Source organism: Oncorhynchus keta, chromosome 13 (assembly GCF_023373465.1).
Source record: "Oncorhynchus keta strain PuntledgeMale-10-30-2019 chromosome 13, Oket_V2, whole genome shotgun sequence".
Classification (NCBI taxonomy): Eukaryota; Metazoa; Chordata; class Actinopteri; order Salmoniformes; family Salmonidae; genus Oncorhynchus; species Oncorhynchus keta.
In genome coordinates, this window is record NC_068433.1 from 13,183,376 (window position 1) to 13,208,443 (window position 25,068).

The 25,068-nt window shown below is 43.5% G+C and overlaps 1 protein-coding gene across 4 annotated transcripts in view; it reads right to left on the reverse strand.

The window, feature by feature from the left end:
* LOC118391887 (echinoderm microtubule-associated protein-like 3) overlaps positions 1 to 25,068 on the reverse strand; it is a 56,562-nt gene that overhangs the window by 1,285 nt on the left and 30,209 nt on the right. Inside the window, exons 2-24 of one of the 4 annotated variants that reach the window (XM_052459384.1) lie at positions 20,542 to 20,715; positions 20,133 to 20,247; positions 16,599 to 17,108; positions 15,957 to 15,998; positions 15,194 to 15,310; positions 14,841 to 14,869; positions 13,083 to 13,112; positions 12,675 to 12,795; positions 12,170 to 12,319; positions 11,985 to 12,054; positions 11,675 to 11,785; positions 11,302 to 11,397; positions 10,149 to 10,283; positions 9,740 to 9,878; positions 9,358 to 9,509; positions 9,105 to 9,230; positions 8,625 to 8,756; positions 6,967 to 7,034; positions 1,198 to 1,286; positions 938 to 1,035; positions 700 to 787; positions 482 to 580; positions 3 to 133 (exon numbers count right to left, since the gene is read on the reverse strand). In XM_052459384.1, coding sequence (XP_052315344.1) covers positions 3 to 133; positions 482 to 580; positions 700 to 787; positions 938 to 1,035; positions 1,198 to 1,286; positions 6,967 to 7,034; positions 8,625 to 8,756; positions 9,105 to 9,230; positions 9,358 to 9,509; positions 9,740 to 9,878; positions 10,149 to 10,283; positions 11,302 to 11,397; positions 11,675 to 11,785; positions 11,985 to 12,054; positions 12,170 to 12,319; positions 12,675 to 12,795; positions 13,083 to 13,112; positions 14,841 to 14,869; positions 15,194 to 15,310; positions 15,957 to 15,998; positions 16,599 to 17,108; positions 20,133 to 20,247; positions 20,542 to 20,715 — 2,822 coding nt within the window. The other 3 variants (XM_052459385.1, XM_052459386.1, XM_052459387.1) reach the window with 3 other exon arrangements.

Here is a 25,068-nt window from a genome sequence, read left to right on the forward strand (position 1 = left end):
ACCTTGGGTTTTGGGCAGGGATACTGGAAGAGATGGACTTTACAGAAGTCGTCAGCCACCGCTACCACCTTCTCACTGTGGGAGCGACAGAGGGCGTTGATGTCTGTACCGTCTGAACCTTCTAACCACACACCTATGGGACGGACAGAACACACAATACAGGTTGAATACTCAGTCACTGCTAAGGGGTTGTGTGATGCTGAGAGCTTTGAAATACAGATGTAGGATCTTAATTTGAGCCAGTTTGCTACAGCAGGAAAATAATCCTGCAGCAACAAGAAATATGAATTATTATGTGGATTATAATTAATGGACATTTTTCTAGGTGTTGTTACATTTTTCATAAGGGAAAATAAAAGTCTGACATGTCTAAGTGTACATTAAAAACTTCAGAAGCCTTTTTAAACCTCAAATACACTACAAGTTTTAAAATGTCCCGCATTGCAGGAAAGCAACAGGGTGATCACTTTGTCACTCTCACCCATGACGTGGAAGCCCAGTACGCAGGTGTAGGACGCCCATTCTCGGTCTTTGCTCTCATAGCGGTTCCTCAACAGTTTGCACCCTCCAGCAATGTCCCCTGTTTGAGAAGACCAATAGTCATTAGGATAACTAAGGAAAATAAGACATATTATACTATACAAATATACACATGTTCAAATGAGACATGGAAATGTAGACATTTTCACAGTCACTCACAGTAAAGGATTTCGTAGTCGCCCGAATTGGACATAATGTACTTCCCATCTTTGGACCAATCAAGGTGAGTGATGAAGCTGGAGTGACCCTAAAAATAACAGACATAAAAAATTGACACGACACCTAAACACCATGACAAATGTGTCCTGAGCCCTACTGTACCCCACAATGAACCACTCATTCACTACATAAATAATCCACAACCATCCCAAACACCCCAGAATGTACTGCAACTTACATTGCACTTTCCGTAGCGGGAGTAGCGCCGTCCACACTCGGTGACGTTGTAGACGTAGATGAAGTTGTCATGGGAACCCACGGCCAAAAAGCTACCGTCTGAAAGGGGAAATGAAAACAAAGGCATGTTCCAAATAAAGGCAATACATTTTTTCATAAATAATAGAGATCCATCATAGTGCCAAGTGAGTACATATTACTGAATCATGGTTGAAATTCGATCCATTCTGAGACACTGAGGAAAGGAGCTTAACCTCTGACCTGGTGAATATCTCATGACAGACAGCTGTTCATTCCCGTCGGTGTAGTCTGAGATCACCTCTTTGGTCTGCAGGTCAAGAACCAGCCATCTGTTACAGGGGGTGGTAGGTGGGGGGTTTGGGCAGAGAGGTAGACAACCAGTTTGAAGGTTTGAACCACCAAACAATTCTGTATTTTTTATCATCTTGGGGTTGTGTATCATTTTGTATGGGTTCATGTCACAAAGGCATGGTAATTAACATGCAAGTATTTATATGGATTGACTCTTTATATGAGTTGATAATGCTTGGTATGAGAGAGAACGTCGCGACATTTAACATTACATTTAAGTCATTTAGCTGACGCTCTTATCCAGAGCGACTTACAAATTGGACCTGCCCACAGCGTTTGTTTACCTAAAACATTGGCTCACAGCAAAAACTTTCAAACTAAATGTTCTTGTTTTTCATTTAACTAGGCAAGTCAGTTTAGAACCAATTCTTATTTTCAATGACGGCCAAGGAACAGTGGGTTAACTGCCTGTTCAGGGGCAGAACAACAGATTTGTACATTGTCAGCTCGGGGATTTGAACTTGCAACCTTCCGGTTACTAGTCCAACGCTCTAACCACTAGGCTACCCTGCCACCCCCTCATAACGATGCAAGCAGCCACTTGACTGAGTGAGTGCTAGCTACGGACCGGAACATTAAGCTATCCAAGACCAACAATACAAAAACAGACAATACAGCTACAAGTAGTGAGTGGAGTTACAAATGGCCCGTACTAAACAAGTTAATTGTCTTACCTGTGATTAAATGTTTTCCACACGCATAGCTACTCGTAACCGACTTGGACACCGCGTACCCCCATTTCCCACTCTCCCACAATGAACAGCAGGATGGGATTTTTGACGTGGACACATGTAGATTGAACAACACAACAGCTTTTCGGCGTATTTTGTTATTTCTGTATATTTCTATTTATTTAACTGGGGGTCAATAGGCCGAGCCTTCTCTTGTCTCTACTCCTCCCGTTACGGGGTCTGAGAGGCCGAAGCTTCCCACCATTAGCTACATTACATTACATTTAGCTCTGACAAATTGAAAACCCTAGTCATTGGCGACTCCATTACCCACAGTATTAGTATTATGTTTCAGTCAGGCTTAAAACGAATCATCCAGCGATCAAACTGTTTACCAGGGGGCAGGGCTACCGAAGTTAAGGCTAATCTGAAGATGGTGCTGGCTAAGGCTAAAACTGGTGAGTGTAGAGAGTATAGAGATATTGGTATCCACGTCGGCACCAACGATGTTAGAATGAAACAGTCAGAGGTCACCAAGCGCAACATCGCTTCAGCGTGTAAATCAGCTAGAAAGATGTGTCGGCATTGAGAAATTGTCTCTGGCCCCCTCCCAGTTAGGGGGAGTGATGAGCTCTACAACAGAGTCTCACAACTCAATCGCTGGTTGAAAACTGTTTTCTGTCCCTCCCAAAAGATAGAATTTGTAGATAGTTGGCCCTCTTTCTGAGACTCACCCAGAAACAGGACCAAGCCTGGCCTGTTGAGGAGTGACAGACTCCATCCTAGCTGGAGGGGTGCTCTCATCTTCTACCAACATAGACAGGGCTCTGACTCCTCTAGCTCCACAATGAAATAGGGTGCAGGCCAGGCAGTAGGCTGTTAGCCAGCCTGCCAGCTTAGTAGAGTCTGCCACTAGCACAGTCAGTGTAGTCAGCTCAGCTTTCTCCATTGAGACCGAGTCTGTGCCTCGACCTAGGTTGGGCAAAACTAACATGGCAGTGGTCGCCTTAGCAATCTCATTACCTCCTCCATTCCTGCCATTACTGAAAGATATCGTGATACCTCACATCTCAAAATAGGGCTACTTAATGTTAGATCCCTTACTTCAAAGGCAGTTATAGTCAATTAATTTATCACTGATCATAATCTTGATGTGATTGTCCTGAATGAAACATGGCTTAAGCCTGATGAATTTACTGTGTTAAATGAGGCCTCACCTTCTAGTTACACTAGTGACCATATCCCCCGTGCATCCCGCAAAGGCGGAGGTGTTGCTAACATTTACGATAGCAAATTTCAATTTACAAAAAACCCCAGACGTTTTCGTCTTTTGAGCTTCTAGTCATGAAATCTATGCAGCCTACTCAGTCACTTTTTATAGCTACTGTTTACAGTCCTCCTGGGCCACAGCGTTCCTCAATGAGTTCCCTGAATTCCTATCAGACCTTGTAGTCATAGCAGATAATATTCACATTTTTAATGATAATAATATTCACATGGAAAAGTCCACAGACCCACTCCAAAAGGTTTTCGGAGCCATCATCGACTCAGTGGGGTTTGTCCAACATGTCTCTGGACCTAGTTTTGTCCCATGGAATAAATGTTGTGGATCTTAATGTTTTTCCTCATAAATCAAATCAAATTTTATTTGTCACATACACATGGTTAGCAGATGTTAATGCGAGTGTAGCGAAATGCTTGTGCTTCTAGTTCCGACAATGCAGTAATAACCAACAAGTAATCTAGCTAACAATTCCAAAACTACTGTCTTATACACAGTGTAAGGGGATAAAGAATATGTACATAAGGATATATGAATGAGTGATGGCACAGAGCAGCATAGGCAAGATGCAGTAGATGGTATCGAGTACAGTATATACATATGAGATGAGTATGTAAACAAAGTGGCATAGTTAAAGTGGCTAGTGATACATGTATTACATAAGGATTCAGTCGGCCCACCATTTCATTACGTTTGCAATCGCAACAAATAATCTGCTCAGACCCCAACCAAGGAGCATCAAAAGTCGTGCTATAAATTCTCAGACAACCCAAAGATTCCTTGATGCCCTTCCAGACTCCCTCTGCCTACCCAAGGACATCAGAGAACAAAAATCAGTTACCCACCTAACTGAGGAACTCAATTTAACCTTGCATGCAATACCCTAGCTGCAGTTGCACCCCTAAATACTAAAAACATTTGTCATAAGAAACTAGCTCCCTGGTATACAGAAAATACCAGAGCTATGAAGCAAGTTTCCAGAAAATTGGAACAAAAATGGCGCCACACCAAACTGGAAGTCTTCCGACTATCTTGGAAAGACAGTACTGAAGAGCCCTCACTGCTGCTCGATCATCCTATTTTTCCAACTTAATTGAGGAAAATAACAACAATCCGAAATTCCTTTTTGATACTGTCGCAAAGCTATCTAAAAAGCAGCATTCCCCAAGAGAGGATGGCTTTCACTTTAGCAGTAATAAATTCATCAACTTCTTTGAGGAGAAGATCATGATCATCAGAAAGCAAATTACGGACTCCTCTTTAAATCTGCGTATTCCTCCAACGCTCAGTTGTCCTGAGTCTGCATAACACTGCCAGGACCTAGGATCAGGAGAGACGCTCAAGTGTTTTAGTACAATATCTCTTGACACAATGATGAAAATAATCATGGCCTCTAAACCTTCAAGCTGCATACTAGACCCTATTCCAACTAAACTACTGAAATAGCTGCTTCCTGTGCTTGGCCCTCCTATGTTGAACATAATAAATGGCTCTCTATCCACCGGATGTGTACTAAACTCACTTTTTCTTGAAAAAGCCCAACCTTGACCCAGAAAATATAAAAAACTATCGGCCTATATTGAATCTTCCATTCCTCTCAAAAATGTTATAAAAAAGCTGTTGCACAGCAACTCACTGCCTTCCCGAAGACAAACAATATGAAATGCTTCAGTCTGGTTTTAGACCCAATCATAGCACTGAGACTGCACTTGGGAAGGTGGTAAATGACCTTTCAATGGCGTCAGACTGAGGCTCTGCATCTGTCCTTGTGCTCTTAGACCTTAGTGCTGCTTTTGGAGAGATTAGAAGCCCAAATTGGTCTAAACGGACAAGTTCTGGCCTGGTTTAGATCTTATCTTTCGGAAAGATATCAGTTTGTCTCTGAATGGTTTGTCCTCTGACAAATCAACTGTAAATTTCGGTGTTCCTCAAGGTTCCGTTTTAGGACCACTATTGTTTTCACTATATATTTTACCTCTTGGGGATGTCAATCGAAAACATAATGTTAACTTTCACTGCTATGCGGATGACACACAGCTGTACATTTCAATGAAACATGGTGAAGCCCCAAAATTGCCCTCGCTAGAAGCCTGTGTTTCGGACATAAGGAAGTGGATGGCTGCAAACTTCCTTCTTTTAAAAAAAACAACTCGGATAAAACAGAGATGCTTGTTCTAGGTCCCAAGAAACAAAGAGATCTTCTGTTGAATCTGACAAATCTTGACGGTTGTACAGTCGCCTCAAAAAGAAAATTTAAACTGAAGGACCTCGCGTTACTCTGGACCATGATCTCTCTTTTGACGAACATATCAAGACTGTTTCAAGGACAGCTTTTTTCCATCTACGTAACATTGCAAAAATCAGCAACTTTCTGTCCAAAAATGATGCAGAAAAATTAATCCATGCTTTTGGTACTTCTAGGTTAAACTACTGCAATGCTCTACTTTCCGGCTACCCGGATAAAGCACTAAATAAACTTCAGTTAGTGCAAAATACGGTTGCTAGAATCCTAACTAGAACCAAAAAATCTGATCATATTACTCCAGTGCTAGCCTCCCTACACTGCCTTCCTGTTAAGGCAAGGGCTGATTTCAAGGAGGAGGGGTGCGTCATAGGAGGGGTGCGTCACTTGACCCCCCAACCTTGGGTTGTGCCGTGGCGGAGATCTTTGTGGGCTATACTCTGCCTTGTCTCAGGATGGTAAGTTGGTGTTTGAAGATATCCCACTCATGGTGTGGGGGCTGTGCTTTGGCAAAGTGGGTGGGGTTATATCCTGCCTGTCTGGCCCTGTCTGGGGGTATCATTGGATGGGGCCACAGTGTCTCCTGACCCCTCCTGTCTCAGCCTCCAGTATTTATGCTGCAGTAGTTTGTGTCGGGGGGCTAGGGTCAGTCTGTTATATCTGGAGTACTTCTCCTGTCTTATCCGGTGTCCTGTGTGAATTTAAGTATGCTCTCTCTAATTCTCTCTTCCCCTCTTTCTTTCTCTCGGAGGACCTAAGCCCTAGGACCATTCCTCAGGACTACCTGGCATGATGACTCCATGCTGTCCCCAGTCCACCTGGCCGTGCTGCTGCTCCAGTTTGAACTGTTCTGCCTGCGGCTATGGAACCCTGACCTGTTCACCGGACGTGCTACCTGTCCCAGACCTGCTGTTTTCAACTCTCTAGAGGCAGCGGGAGCGGTAGAGATACTCATAATGATCGGCTATGAAAAGCCAACATACATTTACTCCTGAGGTGCTGACCTGTTGCACCCTCAACAACTACTGTGATTATTATTATTTGACCATGCTGGTCATTTATGAACATTTGAACATCTTGGCCATGTTCTGTTATAATCTCCACCCGGCACAGCCAGAAGAGGACTGGCCACCCCTCATAGCCTGGTTCCTCTCTAGGTTTTGGCCTTTCTAGGGAGTTTTTCCAAGCCACTGCTTCTACAGCTGCATTGCTTGCTGTTTGGAGTTTTAGGCAGGGTTTCTGCACTGCACTTTGAGATATCAGCTGATGTAAGAAGGGCTATAAAAATAGATTTGAATAGGAAACAATGTCCGTTTTCCCCAATTTGTGGGTGTAGTCGAGGCGAATCCCTTATTATTACGTGAATACCAACTGGGACTATTTCCTGCTCTACTCTCTAGCCAGAGAGACGTGTCTCCTGAAAGAAGTTTGATGCTGTGGTATTTCAGATAGGAGCGTCTCACCTGCCTGTGCTGAGCCCAACAGACACCACGGCCCCATTAGGACAGAAGTCTGCACACAGCCCATACTCCTGAAAAATACAGTATGAATATCAGTATTTGTTTATATGTGTAGGGGTGTGCATGTGTTTACATGTGTAGGGGTGTGCATGTGTTTACATGTGTAGGGGTGTGCATGTCTTTACATGTGTAGGGGTGTGCATGTCTTTACATGTGTAGGGGTGTGCATGTCTTTACATGTGTAGGGGTGTGCATGTGTTTACATGTGTAGGGGTGTGCATGTCTTTACATGTGTAGGGGTGTGCATGTCTTTACATGTGTAGGGGTGTGCATGTGTTTACATGTGTAGGGGTGTGCATGTGTTTACATGTGTAGGGGTGTGCATGTGTTTACATGTGTAGGGGTGTGCATGTGTTTACATGTGTAGGGGTGTGCATGTGTTTACATGTGTAGGGGTGTGCATGTGTTTACATGTGTAGGGGTGTGCATGTGTTTACATGTGTAGGGGTGTGCATGTGTTTACATGTGTAGGGGTGTGCATGTGTTTACATGTGTAGGGGTGTGCATGTGTTTACATGTGTAGGGGTGTGCATGTGTTTACATGTGTAGGGGTGTGCATGTGTTTACATGTGTAGGGGTGTGCATGTGTTTACATGTGTAGGGGTGTGCATGTGTTTACATGTGTAGGGGTGTGCATGTGTTTACATGTGTAGGGGTGTGCATGTGTTTACATGTGTAGGGGTGTGCATGTGTTTACATGTGTAGGGGTGTGCATGTGTTTACATGTGTAGGGGTGTGCATGTGTTTACATGTGTAGGGGTGTGCATGTGTTTACATGTGTAGGGGTGTGCATGTGTTTACATGTGTAGGGGTGTGCATGTGTTTACATGTGTAGGGGTGTGCATGTGTTTACATGTGTAGGGGTTGCATGTGTTTACATGTGTAGGGGTGTGCATGTGTTTATATGTGTAGGGGTGTGCATGTGTTTACATGTGTAGGGGTGTGCATGTGCATGTGTGTTTACATGTGTAGGGGTGTGCATGTGTTTATATGTGTAGGGGTGTGCATGTGTTTATATGTGTAGGGGTGTGCATGTGTTTATATGTGTAGGGGTGTGCATGTGTTTATATGTGTAGGGGTGTGCATGTGTTTATATGTGTAGGGGTGTGCATGTGTTTATATGTGTAGGGGTGTGCATGTGTTTATATGTGTAGGGGTGTGCATGTGTTTATATGTGTAGGGGTGTGCATGTGTTTATATGTGTAGGGGTGTGCATGTGTTTATATGTGTAGGGGTGTGCATGTGTTTATATGTGTAGGGGTGTGCATGTGTTTATATGTGTAGGGGTGTGCATGTGTTTACATGTGTAGGGGTGTGCATGTGTTTACATGTGTAGGGGTGTGCATGTGTTTATATGTGTAGGAGTGTGCATGTGTTTATATGTGTAGGGGTGTGCATGTGTTTATATGTGTAGGGGTGTGCATGTGTTTATATGTGTAGGGGTGTGCATGTGTTTATATGTGTAGGAGTGTGCATGTGTTTATATGTGTAGGGGTGTGCATGTGTTTACATGTGTAGGGGTGTGCATGTGTTTATATGTGTAGGGGTGTGCATGTGTTTATATGTGTAGGGGTGTTTGTGTATTGTCCACTCCCGCCCACCTCCAGTGTGGTGCACCAGTCCAGTTTGTGCTCTGCTGTGTTCCACACGCACACCTGTCGGTCATGTCCACAGGTGAGGAAGACATCCTGAGAGGGGTGAGTAGCCAAACCCCACATCTCATCCACATGACCCTGCACGGGGGAGAGCAACACACACACACTCAATACACACACTGGTTTTAGGGGTCTATTCTCTATGCTTCTCCCTGTAGTGTGCACTTGTTCACTTGCCATTGTGGATTTAAAAGGAATGGATATTGTGTAAGACACGGTGGAAACTCCTAACCCATGTGTCATGACTCATGCATACAACAATATAATACTTAGAAATCCATGAGGGGGAGTGAGAAAGTGCACACTTTGGGAAGAACAGAAAAGTGTAGGAGATTGGAGAGCAGAACATGTGCAGACCAGGTGTTTAACCACAAACCACTTCACATACCACCCAGTACATACCCCATCATGCCAATGTTAACATACCTGCACTATGGCCACGAAGCCGTCAGAGAAAGTGCCCCTCAGGATGGCATTTCGGGTGGTACCAACCAACACCTCTTCCCCGTTTACATATGTGATGCAACGGACCGCACCAAACTTTTCTGGAATCTATAATAAATTCATATACTTTATTCTGAAATTACACACAAATACATACAAAAAGGTCTTAAATGTTGAAACACGCTCGGTTTTGTTATTAAGAGTGACAATGCAAACACACACACGCGTCTTTCACCTCACACTCTCGCTCGGGTGCCAGGTCTGCGCTCCAGCGGATGATCTTACGGTCTTTGCCCCCGCCGCTGAGGAGAGCGCCCCCCTGCAGCATACACAGTGTAAACACACTGCCGTCATGGGCTCGTGTCTGACGCATGATCTGGAACGTCTCTTCAACAGAAGGGAGAGAGAGAGGAGGTGAAGAAGATTACCTTGTTGTCTTTTGTCACAGGTCTCACATTTGGAGAGCAAGCGGAAAAGATAGCCACACATGTCTGGTGCATTATTGGCTAAGGAGGTACTAAATCAGATGATATTGTATTATTAGTTTATATACACTGTATTTCACATGGAGAGCCTAGTCCATATTTGGAGTCCGTTTGGAACAGAGCGTTCATTACCTTTGGCTCCTTTCCCCAGTGTCTTGACGTCGCCGGGTGATTTGCCCCATGTCAGGATGTTCCCCTCCGAGTCCCCAGTCAGCACGTCTCCCGTCAGGCTGAACACAAAGCACTGGATGAACTTGGGTTTCTTGTATTTCTGACGGAGGAAAGAAGAGCAACATTACAAACCGATAATAGGTTTGAATGACGATATGTAGCGGAGGAGGTTTAGTGAGAAGTAGCCTTGCGTGAGACCTGCAGACTCGTTTTCGTCTCCAGAGTTGGTCTAGGCTTTAGCTCAATGGGCTAGAATAGTCTTCCTTGAGTCATACAGATGAGCCGGGTTTGATATACCCATTGGTCACATATCTTTTGTCTATGTGAAAAATACTTTTCAGATGAAGAGGAGTTAAGGGACTTCCCTCACCCCAAAGATGCCCTGTTTCTTGGTGAGTGAGCCTGCACTCAGGGTCCAGAAATAGATGTGAGACTTTCCACAAGTGATGATGTTGGTGCTGTCGCTGGGGTTGAACTCCACTGCAAACACTGCCTCGTTGGTGCTCTGGATTAACACACACACACACACACACACACACACACACACACACAGAACATTTAATAATCAGATAATTCACACAAATGCAAAATCACTGTGAACTCCAATGTTTATCTCAAACCTGCATTTCTACAAATTTGCCAACCTTGGAATTGACTTGAGGACCGTTCAGATTGTATGATAGGGCATACCACTTCTGCAACTTAGTTTCAATTTGCAGATGCATTACAGTCCAGCGGGGGATGGGCAAATGTTACATACTTTGAACCATCTTATATATTTACGTGGGCTGAACCTTTTCCCTAACCACTCCTTGGGACCACTCCCAAATTTCACTGGAGATTCTCGAATCTAGGGCACTCATGACAAATGATGCTTATGCTAAATCAATTTGGCGAAAATACGAGAAGTTCTGCATGTGTGCTACAAGAAACTTGAGACCAAGAGAGAAAATGATGTCATATAAACACCCACCTAATATCCAAACCCCTCTAACACACACACACACACACACACACACACACACACACACACACACACACACACACACACACACACACACACACACACACACACACACACACACACACACAGAGCACACGCCGGCGGACAAATTCAGTCTGAAATATTTACACAGTTGCCGTGGCAACACCGCTGAAATGACTCTCAGGGAAGTAAAAACATTTGGGACAAAAGCCTGTGACAGAACTAGGTGATGTGGAAGAATTTATTTTGGCTTAATCTATGCAAATAGGCCTCCTTTTCAGGGATCTGAAGATTCTCACTAATGTAATGCCGTCTTTAACAGCCTACGCATGCAAATTACAGGCTTGGCTACCTGCAAAGATAGGGGTATATTTTGGTTGTTATAACACGAGGAAGCCGTATCAAGATGTATACTGTAAATTGTATTGATTAATTGCAATATGAATAGGAATCTGTGTGTGTGTCTTTGTACGTGCCTGTGTGCTTGCATGAAAACGTGAGTGTGTGCACATGTGCGTGTCTTGGTGCATTGCTTTACCTTAACCTCTGTGTGCTTGGTTCCTTTGGCACAGTCCCACACAGACAGCATGTGTTCATTGGAGTCATCAATCACACAGAGGAAGGCTCCAGCGTCCTGCAAGCAGAGGAGAAGTAAGACGGAAAGGAGAGAAAGAACCAGTGAGAGGGCATATGACAGATGGAGAGATGATGCAGCCCAGTCACAAATCAGGACTAATGTATTAAAGCCAGTATTGGTTTTGTTTGAGAGTCCTGTTTGGAGATTAGGTGTCAGGGGTTCTTCAATCGCCTTAGTGAGATGAGAAATACTGTACTAAATATAGGCCATAAACTTAGTAACATCTAGTGTGTGCGTGTGGGAGGGTTGTTTTGTAGTGGGAATAAAGACTTACTGCAAAGGAGAAAGCCACAGACCCTACACCTCTCTCAAAGGTGCCCAGTCCTATCTGTTGTAGGGTGATCAGTGTGGAGGAATCCCAGATATGGACATAAGGCTGCAGGGGCTAAGACATGAATTAGACAAGGATTGATAATAAGTATCATGTGTGTTATTATATGTAGAGCTGTTTGAAAAGACCACCTTAAATGTCAGCCTGTTTTGGTCAGGTGGAGTTTTGACACTAAAAGGGCATTATCATTTTCACAGTGTGTAAATCTATATAAAACACAGAAAATCAATTAGAAAACCCAAACGCCCCTCACCTTTCCATCCTTGTCCACCCCCGCCGTCTGTCCTGATGCCACCCGTACCTTGTCTGGGTGGATGGTCAGACTGAAGTAAAGACAAATTGGGATATCATAAAGCGTCAACATCACAATTGGTTTTAGTTGATTTTGTACAGTTATGTAATGATACGAGAGGTCGAGGTTGGATCTGAGCCACTCACCAGCGGACACAGTCGGTGTGTTTGCGGTAGTGGCGCTGTGTGCGGTTGTTGATGTGGTACAACACCACCACACAGGCGATGAAGTACACCGCCTCACCCGACGACAGCAGGTACAGGTTGGCCCGGCAGTCCCGTCCTCGGTAACCGTAACTATGCGGCTCCAGTCAAGGTGACATCACTGAAGCGTCTCATTGGTTCATTAGTCTAAATCATTAATTGAGCCTAAAGCAATTTCACCCACAGCTACACCCATAATACGTGATTTATGGTTGACATAACTTCCATTTACCTGGAGGAGAGGATGGCTTGGCTCAAGGACATTCCATAACTTAAATATGTTTCTCTGACTGATGGGCAATATGGACGTCATGGCTTTCATCCAAGAAACTTAGCACTATAGAATATGAAACATTCTAATCAACCGTGAATGGAATTTAAAAACTAAAATGCTGCATTATCAACACCCCACTGGTCGTGACTTGTGGGAGGGACTCAGGAAGGATACACCCAATCGAGTTCCAGTTTCTCTACAGGTGGCTCCATCCTCAGGTCCTCGTAGTTCTGGATGTTGGAGGGGACATACATGGTGATTGGTCGACCACGGATGAACATCTTGATTGATTGACCTGTCAGCCAATGAAAGAGGGTGAAAAATAATGTAAGACAAGACTGGACATTGGATACATATTAATCTCCAAGCACTACCATGGGTCAATATGAACTTAATCTTATCCTCAAATGTTTTGCTCTTTCAACAGCCTGCCTAAACTACCAAAGCCCTGGTGATGCTACAATATCTACCAATGATTCACTCCATAACAATAAGTCAACCGTATGTACCATTAGCCTGTATGAATCCCAAGCACCTACATTTAGTTGAATGACATAACAGTTAACACATGACGTTTCATACCTTGGGTTCCTCGTCTGGACCCGGGAGATCCTACGAGAAGAGAGGAAGAGAGACAAATAAACAAGGAACCTAGGAACACTAAATCACAGCTGATTCCAGCAGAGCAGATCATGCTTTGACATTACGGACCCTTCGGGACCAGATTCAGAGCCGGTCGAATGAGGTCTATGGGCAAACCAGAGGGGTGGTTTTCCAACACCAAGCCTGTCATCTAGACGACTGTTACTTCAATTTAAAAGGTTGGGGGAGAGGAGAATGGGTTTTACATGTTGATGGTTGGGATGTTTCTGGTGGGAATATGTCTGTCTCGCTTTGAAAAAGGTTGGAAAACAAAAAAGCAGGGCTCACGTCACAAGGGAGGGAAAGTCTGCAGTTTAACTATATAGTAATGACCTGTTTTGTTAGGTAGATTTATTTTTATTAGTCATTGTTGACCCTATTTGGAATATCCCCATGGGTCTACCTCATACCGCTCCTGGACCCTGTTGAAACACATCAATGACTGCTTTTGATTGATTTAAAATGGAGTGGCATTTTCACATGATTGCCACTTGCAAGTATTGCCATTCAGTTAGGATGTAGTGAGTAGGACATAGTTCAATTCAGTTATTGCTTATCTATATGACCTGGTTACACTTTACAGCCCTCTCATGATGCAGGAGAGGCAGTTAAGAGACAACCTAAACTCATGCGGAATTACAGACAGACCTGTCTCAGGCCAACTCATAGAGACAGAGAAAGTTAATAAGTCTAGTCCTGGACAGCTCACAGAAAGAGAGAAAGAGACCAAAAAAAACACAAAAAATATATAAATATTTTTGGCTTCCTTCCTTCTCCGGTAAAACATCCATCATCCCGTCAGGAGTCTGGGAGTGGTGCGGCAGCACGGCTTACCACAATGGATGGCTTTCCAGGGAGCGTTGGAGTACTAAACAGACTCTCCCGTGTTTAACGTGAGAAACGGCTGCTGCTCTGCCTCTTGACAACGGGACTGTAAAAATAAACACTGCTTTTCCTGTGATCCCAGTATGATGAGAGGTATTTTCTGACCAAGTTTTTATTTCTGTGTGTGGTGGGCGGAGAAATGGACAGTGATGAACTCTAAATGACCTTCAGCCCCATAGACGACTAGATGATGCAATGTCCAGTGGTCAGTCACTTGCTGTAGTAGTAGTATTCTCCGATACGGACTTATGCTCTTTTGAAGGCTCACTCCCTGCACTCTCGTGTCTCGTAGAAACCCCTTGTCCTGTGGATCACTGATCACATTTACAGACTATTATGCTAATCTGATGGGCGTATGAAACTGACTTCACGCGAACTGAATCCCCATTGGGTTCAACTGGTAAATACTTAGAGACAATATTAAATACAATAGAAGAGGGACTGTGCTTTAACTCACTCTGGTTTTGGAACGAGTCCCAGTATAAAGCTAAACCACACTCAAAAGCCAACGCTCGTTAAAAGCTGAAAAGTTAACTAGGCACGAGTATTGCGCTGTCTGAATACTATCTTTGACATTTTGTAGGCAGTTCAGTGTCCCAAACTAAAGAAGGGGAATGAAGACTTACGGCCAGATCTGGCCAGCAGTCTGTCAGTCAGTCATTTAAGACGACATAGAGTTTGAATAATGCATTATAGAACGTATAAAGTAGGGTTGCAAAATGCCAGGAACATGCAATAAATTCCATTGTTTTCCAGAAGTCCTGGCTGCAACAAGAGTCTGGACAGAGACTAGTGTTGTTGGATATGCATTACCTGCTCTGGCGATAAGATCCTTGGTCCGGCTGTGAGAAAAGATACAACTGTTAGACAGACACATTATATCTAAGAGACTCCTTTCAACCACTGGGACCAAACGTTATATTATACAGTCTTTGGGCCCAGCTCACGCAACCACTGGGACCAAACGTTATATTATACCGTCTGTGGGCCCAGCTCACGCAACTGGGAGATCAAGACTTTTCATGGGAAAGTCATTTTATTATAGTAGAAGAAAGGGAACTCCAACGAGTGACTACTTGGTGAAATACGTCATGTTTATGCAGTTGTAGGAAAATGTGAGAATGAGTTTGAAAGACAATCTTGCTGATGGATGGGACTTCCCTCACCTCTCCAGACTGGGGGATCTGTTGAGTAGGTTGGCCGAGGATGCCGCCTTTTTGTCCAGCAGCTTCTTTGTCTTCTCCTGGGGGTCCTTCACCAGTTTCTCACTGTTCCTGCGAGCTCTGGGCAATGAGTGGATAGGCAGCATAAGAGGATTTATATGCAGGGTTCCACAAACACACACACTGATGAACGTTGAATGTGTGTTTCAACGTGTGGGGCATATTTTTTCTGGAACACACACACACACACACAGAGATTGTCCTGATAATGACTTGCCCAATAATTAGAGGAAATGGCCCTTGTCATGTGACCAATGATGTTCCAACACAACACGTAATAGGAAGTGAAACAGAGATGACCTCCCCACTGGATACAGCCGTCAGTTCAACGTCTAGTTTTGATCTATATTTGGTTGGGTTGTCAACTAGAGTGAATTCAGCACGAAATCAATAACAAAAAAATGCACCCGTCATTGTATTTAGGTTAAAAGTTGGGTGGGGGGGGGGGGAATCTAAAAGCGCCATTACGTTGATGACTTGTTGCAAATCCAATTAGTTTTCTATGTTGATTCAACATCATTACATTGTTTTTTTGAGGGTTGAAATGATGTGGAAACAATGTTGATTCAACCAGTTTTTGCCCAGTGGGTCTCCACTGTGGCGCCTAGTGATAACACACATGCATATAGTATGTGGTAGATCAGTATGGAACTTAATAGCCCAGTTCATATCCTTGTACATAACTTAGACACCACTGTCTTAGTACCTCTTAGTTTCCATGGTGTGGCAGGGTTGAGCTAACGGACTTCTTCATGGACAGAAACATATGCTATCAATTGGCAACAGACCTCTTGCAAGTAATAATTAGCAAACAAAACAACAAAACACACAACCACAAATGTGCATGCACACGCACACGCACACGCACACGCACACGCACACACGCAGAGGAAGCTGTAAAATGATTTGTGTGATTTTAGAGCAGCATGCAGTGAAATAATCTCCCAAAAGAATGTCAGATGAAAAGCCCCGTTGAAATATCCACATGGAGGAAATCATGCTGAATCAATTCATGCTTGAATTAAAGGATGACGCTCAGACTTGATTACCAGGTTAGTGTACACACATTTAGCCCCTGTCAAACAAATGGAGAATAACACAGCAGCCGGATCCAGCGGGAGACACGTAAGGTATGCTCCTTGGTACTGAAGGCTTTCCATAACGCAACCTAATAGAATCACAAAACTGACTACCGCAAACTGATTCTTAGATTAGGGCTGTGACACTGGCGCGGTGTAGTAATAAAAGCATAGAGAATAGGAGACAGTGTCAAAAAGAGGTGATTTCCCCCAAAAACCATGCAATCAGGTAGGAATGGAGAAGAGAAGTAGAGTTGGCGACAACGCACAGGGGTTTCTTCTTGCCCTCCAGGATGATGGAGAGAGGTCCGCTCCGGGGGCTGGCGGACAGGTCCTTAGGGGGGGCTGGGGACCTTGAGATTGGGGTCTGGGAGGCTGAGCTCAAGCTCTCCGTGGAGCCATTTGGGTCCTGGTGGTCATCTCTTTGGAGGTTCCTGATGGCGGTGGGGTGGATGGCATCCTCTACGGAAGACGCCCAACTCAGGTCCTTCTCCTCCCCTTCCTCGTCCTTCTCCTCCAGTTCTAGTCTCTGGATGTGGTGGAACTTGGCCCGAGCCTCCTCCGTCAGAGACATCCCCTCGGGGAGGGCATCCTCCAGGGAGAGGCTCTGGACGGGCCTGGTGAGAGCCAGGGGGACCTTGTCGAGCTCCTGGTCCTGCACCAGAGGAGTGAGGTCTGTCTGGGTAGCCCGATCATACGTTGGGGTCTTATGTATGAGACCAGGGGATGTAGAGTCCCCATTAGAGCCATTCTCACCTTCAGTGCTGTTTAGTACTTGGCTAAATACACACACAGTATAGAGTTGAGATTAATAATAGAGAGAATACAAACAATCATCATACAGAAAACTATTCATTTACTCAACTCTAATAAGACTTTCCTAAACAAGTTAAATGCTGTGAGTGAGTGAAAGGACTCACTGGACAGTTTATTAAGTACACCACACTGTTCTTGAAAATTGATTGCGCCTACAGACAGTGAGTCACATGGTTGTGGATTGTTACAGCACGCAGGCAGACGAATTCAGTTTCTGTTCGGCAAAACGAGTGACAGAAGCGACTTTGAGCGTTGCACGATCGTCGGTGCCGGGCACGCCGGATACAGTATCTCAGAAACGACTGGGCTTTTCACGCACAACAGTGGCTAGAGTTTACCGAGAATGGTGCAAAAAACTAAAAACAACTAGTCAGCGGCAGTCCTGTGGGCGAAAGCAGCTTGTTCACGAGAGAGGTCGAAGGAGAAGGGCAAGAATGGTGCAAGCGAACAGGTGGGCCAGAAACAGACAAAAAACAGTGCAGTACAACAGTGTTGTGCAGAAAGGCACCTCAGAACACAAAACTTGTTGGTCCTTCTCACGGATGGGCTATTGCAGCAGACGACCACACCGGGTTCCACTCCTATCAGCTAAAAACAAGAAGAAGTGGCTCCAGTGGGCACACAATCACCAAAACTGGACAATTGAGGAGTGGAAAAACATTGCTTGGTCCAACCAATCCCGGTTCCTGTTGCGTCACGCTAATGACACAGTTAGACTCATGCAACTTAAGCCAAATCCTATGGACCCAACCTGCATGGTGTCAACGGTACAGGTTGGTGGTGTACTGGTGTGGGGAATTTTCTCCTGCCACACTTTCGGTCCCTTGATACCATTTGAGCAACAAATGTTTCCGACATCTTGTTGAATCCATACCACGAAGAATTCAGGCTGTTCAGGAGGCAACTAGATGGATGTACCTAATAAACTGGCCAGTGTGTGTCTATACAGTATAAAACTACATTACATTTCTATAGCGCTTTTCATTATACAGTTACATCTCAAAGCTCTACAGAGGGGAAAAACATTATATACAATAAAAACAATGTACATTTTGAATCAAGGCAGGTAAAAATAGGCTAGGTGCTAAATACATTTTAGATTGGGACTAGGACTATGAAAAAGACAGTCTATGAATGTTACACATAAATATACACACCTACCTACCTACCTACCTACCTACCTACCTACCTACCTACATACATACATACAGTTGAAGGCGGAAATGTACATACACTTAGGTTGGAGTCATTAAAACTAGTTTTTCAACCACTCCACAAATGTCTTGTTTACAAACTATAGTTTTGGCAAGTCGGTTAGGACATCTACTTTGTGCATGACAAGTAATTTTTCCAACAATTGTTACCAGACAAATTATTTCACTGTATCACAATTCGTGGGTCAGAAGTTTATATACACTAAGTTGACCGTGCCTTTAAACAGCTTGGAAAATTCCAGAAAATTATGTCATGGCTTTAGAAGCTTCTGATAGGCTAATTGACGTAATTTGAGTCAATTGGAGGTGTACCTGTGGATGTAGTTCAAGGCCAACCTTCAAACTCAGTGCCTCTTTGCTTGACATCATGGGAAAATCAAAAGAAATCAGCCAAGACCTCAGAAAAAAAATTGTAGACCTCCACAAGTCTGGTTCATCCTTGGGAGCAATTTCCAAACTCCTGGAGGTACCACGTTCATCTGTACAAACAATAGTACACAAGTATAAACACGAAGGGACCACGCAGCCGTCATACCTCTCAAGAAGGAGACACGTTCTGTCTCCTTGAGCTGAACATACTTTGGTGTGAAAAGTGCAAATCAATCACAGAACAACAGCAAAGGACCATGTGAAGATGCTGGAGGCAAAAGGTACAAAAGTATCCATATCCACAGTAAACCGAGTCCTATATCAACATAACCTGAAAGGCCCCTCAGCAAGGAAGAAGCCACTGCTCCAAAACCACCATAATAAAAGCCAGACTACGGTTTGCAACTGCACATGGGGACAAAAATCTTACTTTTTGGAGAAATGTCCTCTGGTCTGATGAAACAAAAATAAAATTGTTTGGCCATAATGACCATTGCTATGTTTGGAGGAAAAAGGGAGGCTTGCAAGCCGAAGAACACCATCCCAACCGTGAAGCACGTGGGTGGCAGCATCATGTTGTGGGGGTGCTTTGCTGGAGGAGAGACTGGTGCACTTCACAAAATAGATTGCATCATGAAGGGGGAAAGGTATGTGGAAATATTGAAGCAACATCTCAAGACATCAGTCAGGAAGTTAATCCTTGGTCGCAAATGGGTCTTCCAAATGGACAATGACCCCAAGCATACTTCCAAAGTTGTGGCAAAATGGCTTATGGACAACAAAGTCAAGGTATTGGAGTGGCCATCACAAAGCCCTGACCTCAATCCTATAGAAGATTTGTGGGTAGAACTGAAAAAGCATGTGCGAGCAAGGAGGCCTACAAACCTGACTCAGTTACATCAGCTCTGTCAGGAGGAATGGGTCAAAATTCACCCAACTTATTGTGGGAAGCTTGTGGAAAGCTACCTGAAACGTTTGACCCAAGTTAAACAATTTAAAGGCAATGCTACCAAATACTACTTGAGTGGATGTGAACTTCTGACCCACTGGGAATGTGATGAAAGAAATGAAAGCTGAAATAAATCATTCTCTCTATTATTATTCTGACACTTCACATTCTTAAAATAAAGTGGTGATCCTAACTGACCTAAGACAGGGAATTTTTACCATGAATAAATGTCAGGAATTGTGAAAAACTGAGTTTAAATGTATTTGGCGAAGGTGTATGTAAACTTCCCACTTCAACTGTAACATTCTGGTCATGAAGTCCAAAGACAGTCAAACTATGCCTTATTTCCACACACTGATTATGTTTGAGCCATATCTTCATATATGGCTCTGGACAAACATGCCAGCCAACCCATTCCATGCCCACAGTCCCTCTGCACTGGCCTGGCACAGTACCTGGTGGCAGGGTGGCGGGGGCTGTCCAGGGCTGAGCTGGAGGACAGTTTACGGGAACTGGAGAAACCGTCAGAGCAGTAAACCTGGTTCAGGACACGGGGGGCTGCAGGGTTTACTGAGGGCACAAAATGGACACAATCACACACATTTAGTGCAAGGATGGAATTTTCATAGAAGCACACGACATGGGTAGGATAATGTATCGGTTACAGCTTATTGCTTGTGTACTGCAGTTAATCATCTTCAACCCTTTTCACACTACTGAGCCGAGCTGCACTTTACCGGCCTGGTTAAACATTCAAGATATTTGCTGGAACCGTGCTGTGAAGAAAATATCCAAGCCATCACAGTACAGTTCGGGCACAATAACGTTAAGAGTACAACTGTGGTCTGATGGTTGGTCATCCACCTGCGATGATCTGCTGTTTAAGCAGGGGGATCAACTGGTCGTGGAGGCGGAGCCTGCGTAGCGCGTCGGCCAGTGATGACTTCAGCAGCATGATCTCATCTTCCTGTGCCTGCAGACGCCCCTCCATCATGGACACACGGTCTGGGTACTCAGCGCTGCTCCCGGACACGTCATCTGTGCAGACGGACCATGACAACAAATCAGGAGACAGTATGGAACCACATGCCGTCAAATCATTTGTGGATATTGGGGAAAATAAGGACAACCAATGGTAGTCTATATCCAACTCAATGCTGTCACTCAATTGGCAGATAGGATTGTCCTCTAGACAAATGACATATAGAGGTGAAGTACTACTATCAATACCAATGCATAGGTTGGATACAACTATAATAATGCAAGATGGAAAAACTTTAAAAGATGCAGGCAGTAAGACATGACCCTGGTGTTGTAAATACTGCTAACAGCCAGGAAATATTCCTCAAAAGAGACTTCCATTCTGCATGAAGATGCGCCTCCTGACTATGAAGCCAACATTAATGGCCTCATCCAGCACTGTCTACAATTTAAAAGGCTGGGATGACACTTCATGAGTCGAGAGAAACATATTTACTTAGGCTACTTGAACATCATGGTACTCTGACGCTGCTAATTTACTGAACTAAGTCCTTTTCCATCACAAAAAGAAGGCAAGAGACTGTTACCACCATTAGTAAAAGAAGGCAGGAGACTGTTACCACCATTAGTAAAAGAAGGCAGGAGACTGTTACCACCATTAGTAAAAGAAGGCAGGAGACTGTTACCACCATTAGTAAAAGAAGGCAGGAGACTGTTACCACCATTAGTAAAAGAAGGCAGGAGACTGTTACCACCATTAGTAAAAGAAGGCAGGAGACTGTTACCACCATTAGTAAAAGAAGGCAGGAGACTGTTACCACCATTAGTAAAAGAAGGCAGGAGACTGTTACCACCATTAGTAAAAGAAGGCAGGAGACTGTTACCACCATTAGTAAAAGAAGGCAGGAGACTGTTACCACCATTAGTAAAAGAAGGCAGGAGACTGTTACCACCATTAGTAAAAGAAGGCAGGAGACTGTTACCACCATTAGTAAAAGAAGGCAGAAGACTGTTACCACCATTAGTAAAAGAAGGCAGGAGACTTTTACCACCATTAGTAAAAGAAGGCAGGAGACTTTTACCACCATTAGTAAAAGAAGGCAGGAGACTTTTACCACCATTAGTAAAAGAAGGCAGGAGACTTTTACCACCATTAGTAAAAGAAGGAAGGAGACTGTTACCACCATTAGTAAAAGAAGGCAGGATTTTGTTACCACCATTAGTAAAAGAAGGCAGGAGTCTGTTACCACCATTAGTAAAAGAAGGCAGGAGACTTTTACCACCATTAGTAAAAGAAGGCAGGAGACTTTTACCACCATTAGTAAAAGAAGGAAGGAGACTGTTACCACCATTAGTAAAAGAAGGCAGGATTTTGTTACCACCATTAGTAAAAGAAGGCAGGATTAGTTGTTACCACCATTAGTGTCTGTTACCACCATTAGTAAAAGAAGGCAGGAGACTGTTACCACCATTAGTAAAAGAAGGCAGGAGACTGTTACCACCATTAGTAAAAGAAGGCAGGAGACTGTTACCACCATTAGTAAAAGAAGGCAGGAGACTGTTACCACCATTAGTAAAAGAAGGCAGGAGACTGTTACCACCATTAGTAAAAGAAGGCAGGATACTTTTACCACCATTAGTAAAAGAAGGCAGGAGACTGTTACCACCATTAGTAAAAGAAGGCAGGAGACTGTTACCACCATTAGTAAAAGAAGGCAGGAGACTTTTACCACCATTAGTGAAAGAAGGCAGGAGTCTGTTACCACCATTAGTGAAAGAAGGCAGGAGTCTGTTACCACCATTAGTAAAAGAAGGCAGGAGACTGTTACCACCATTAGTAAAAGAAGGCAGGAGACTTTTACCACCATTAGTGAAAGAAGGCAGGAGTCTGTTACCACCATTAGTAAAAGAAGGCAGGATTTTGTTACCACCATTAGTAAAAGAAGGCAGGAGACTGTTACCACCATTAGTAAAAGAAGGCAGGAGACTGTTACCACCATTAGTAAAAGAAGGCAGGAGACTGTTACCACCATTAGTAAAAGAAGGCAGGATACTTTTACCACCATTAGTAAAAGAAGGCAGGAGACTTACCACCATTAGTAAAGAAGGCAGGAGACTGTTACCACCATTAGTAAAAAAGAAGGCAGGAGACTGTTACCACCATTAGTAAAGAAGGCAGGAGTCTGTTACCACCATTAGTAAAAGAAGGCAGGAGACTGTTACCACCATTAGTAAAAGAAGGCAGGAGACTGTTACCACCATTAGTAAAAAGAAGGCAGGGATACTTTTACCACCATTAGTAAAAGAAGGCAGGAGACTGTTACCACCATTAGTAAAAGAAGGCAGGAGACTGTTACCACCATTAGTAAAAGAAGGCAGGAGACTGTTACCACCATTAGTAAAAGAAGGAAGGAGACTGTTACCACCATTAGTAAAAGAAGGCAGGAGTCTGTTACCACCATTAGTAAAAGAAGGCAGGAGACTGTTACCACCATTAGTAAAAGAAGGCAGGAGACTGTTACCACCATTAGTAAAAGAAGGCAGGAGTCTGTTACCACCATTAGTAAAAGAAGGCAGGAGACTTTTACCACCATTAGTAAAAGAAGGCAGGAGACTGTTACCACCATTAGGAGGAAAGAAGTTCAAGCATATGTTTCTGGTTCTCAACCTTTTGCAATTTCCAGCAGCTAAGCAAAAAAAAAGGAGTGGAATGTTCTAATTGTTTATCATCGGGTTGTGTTTAGGGAACAGGGTTGAGCTCAAATGATTGTTAAGTGTCTGCAGACCTACTTTCTCTAAAGTAGTGCACACGTGTAGGGACTGCCTATTCCATGATGATTCTGGACATGTCTACGTTTTCTGCTAATTTCCTGAGACATTGCAGTAGGAAGACTTGTTAATAATTAGGTGGCGTTTAACAAAATGATATGAGTCTGTTAGGATATTAATGAGTCGCCACAGACTTACATTTGATCTATATGCGTGTACGTTTTGGGATTGGGTCTATTCGATCATGTGTGTTTACATTTCCAACGAATTCCCTCAGATTTGAAAGCAAAGAAGACAGCATTCCTGTATGTCGCAATGTCATATGAACAATGATCAGACCCTGAGCCAACTGCAGCTTGTTTTTAGTGCGGCCTACAGTACTTTCAGCGTTGTTTGACCACATTTGCTATATTTTAGTGTTTAACGTTTCAGGTTTTATTAGTCTTATGCATGGGTTACGCAACAAAATTCTTACTTCCTTCTCGACAATGCAACAACAAAAATAAAAATTAAAGAATAGTAACAAAGTAAATGGCTCCGTAGAATATAATAAGTAAAGGATAATCAACTCAGAGCTCTATGCGTTCTCTGGAAGAAGAAAAAAAACGACGTGAATGGTGGGTTCTACGACGAGAACGCATAGAGCCCTGAATTGATTATCCCTTTCACACCGTGGCTATAATTTAGAACATTTACCACTGGGAATGTTTTCATTAGCAGGTAGAAAGAAATATGTTAAAACATCCACTGAGGTAGCGCGCAAATTTACTAGAGACGGGACAGTAGTTGCCTTGAAAACCAAACAAACAGACTTGCTAGTTTAGATAACCATCAGTCCTTGCTTGCTATAATATTAAAATCTAATGCCAAGAATGTTATCAATTCGACTTTCAAACATAGTCAGTCCATTCTTACATATTATATTACCATTGAATTATACCTTGCGTCATTTATTTATTTTATTTCACCTTTATTTAACCAGGTAGGCAAGTTGAGAACAAGTTCTCATTTACAATTGCGAACTGGCCAAGATGAAGCAAAGCAGTTCGACACATACAACACAGAGTCACACATGGAGTAAAGCAAACATACAGTTAATAATACAGTAGAAAAATAAGTCTATATACAATGTGAGCAAATGAGGTGAGATAAGGGAGGTAAAGGCAAAAAATATATATATTTAAAAAAGCCATGGTGGCGAAGTGAATACAATATAGCAAGTAAAACACTGGAATGGTAGATTTGCAGTGGAAACATGTAGAAATAGAAATAATGGGGTGCAAAGGAGCAAAATAAATACAGTAGGGGAAGAGGTAGTTGTTTGGGCTAAATTATAGATGGGCTATTTACAGGTGCAGTAATCTGTGAGCTGCTCTGACAGCTGGTGCTTAAAGCTACTGAGGGAGATAAGTGTAGAAAAGGCCCATGGAGTTGGTGGAATAATCCGTTAATTAATTGCCATTTACTCAGCTGGGCCAGGGGCACTTTAATTAAGTCAGGTGGAAATGTCCGACAGATCTCAACTCCATAAAAGGAGGAAATTGCCATCGCCTGATCTCGCTGCTTTCTCTTTCTTAACTCCATCTGATCCAAAAGTTCTGTGCGTCCATGAATCCACCGACTATGTTACATTTCATCTGA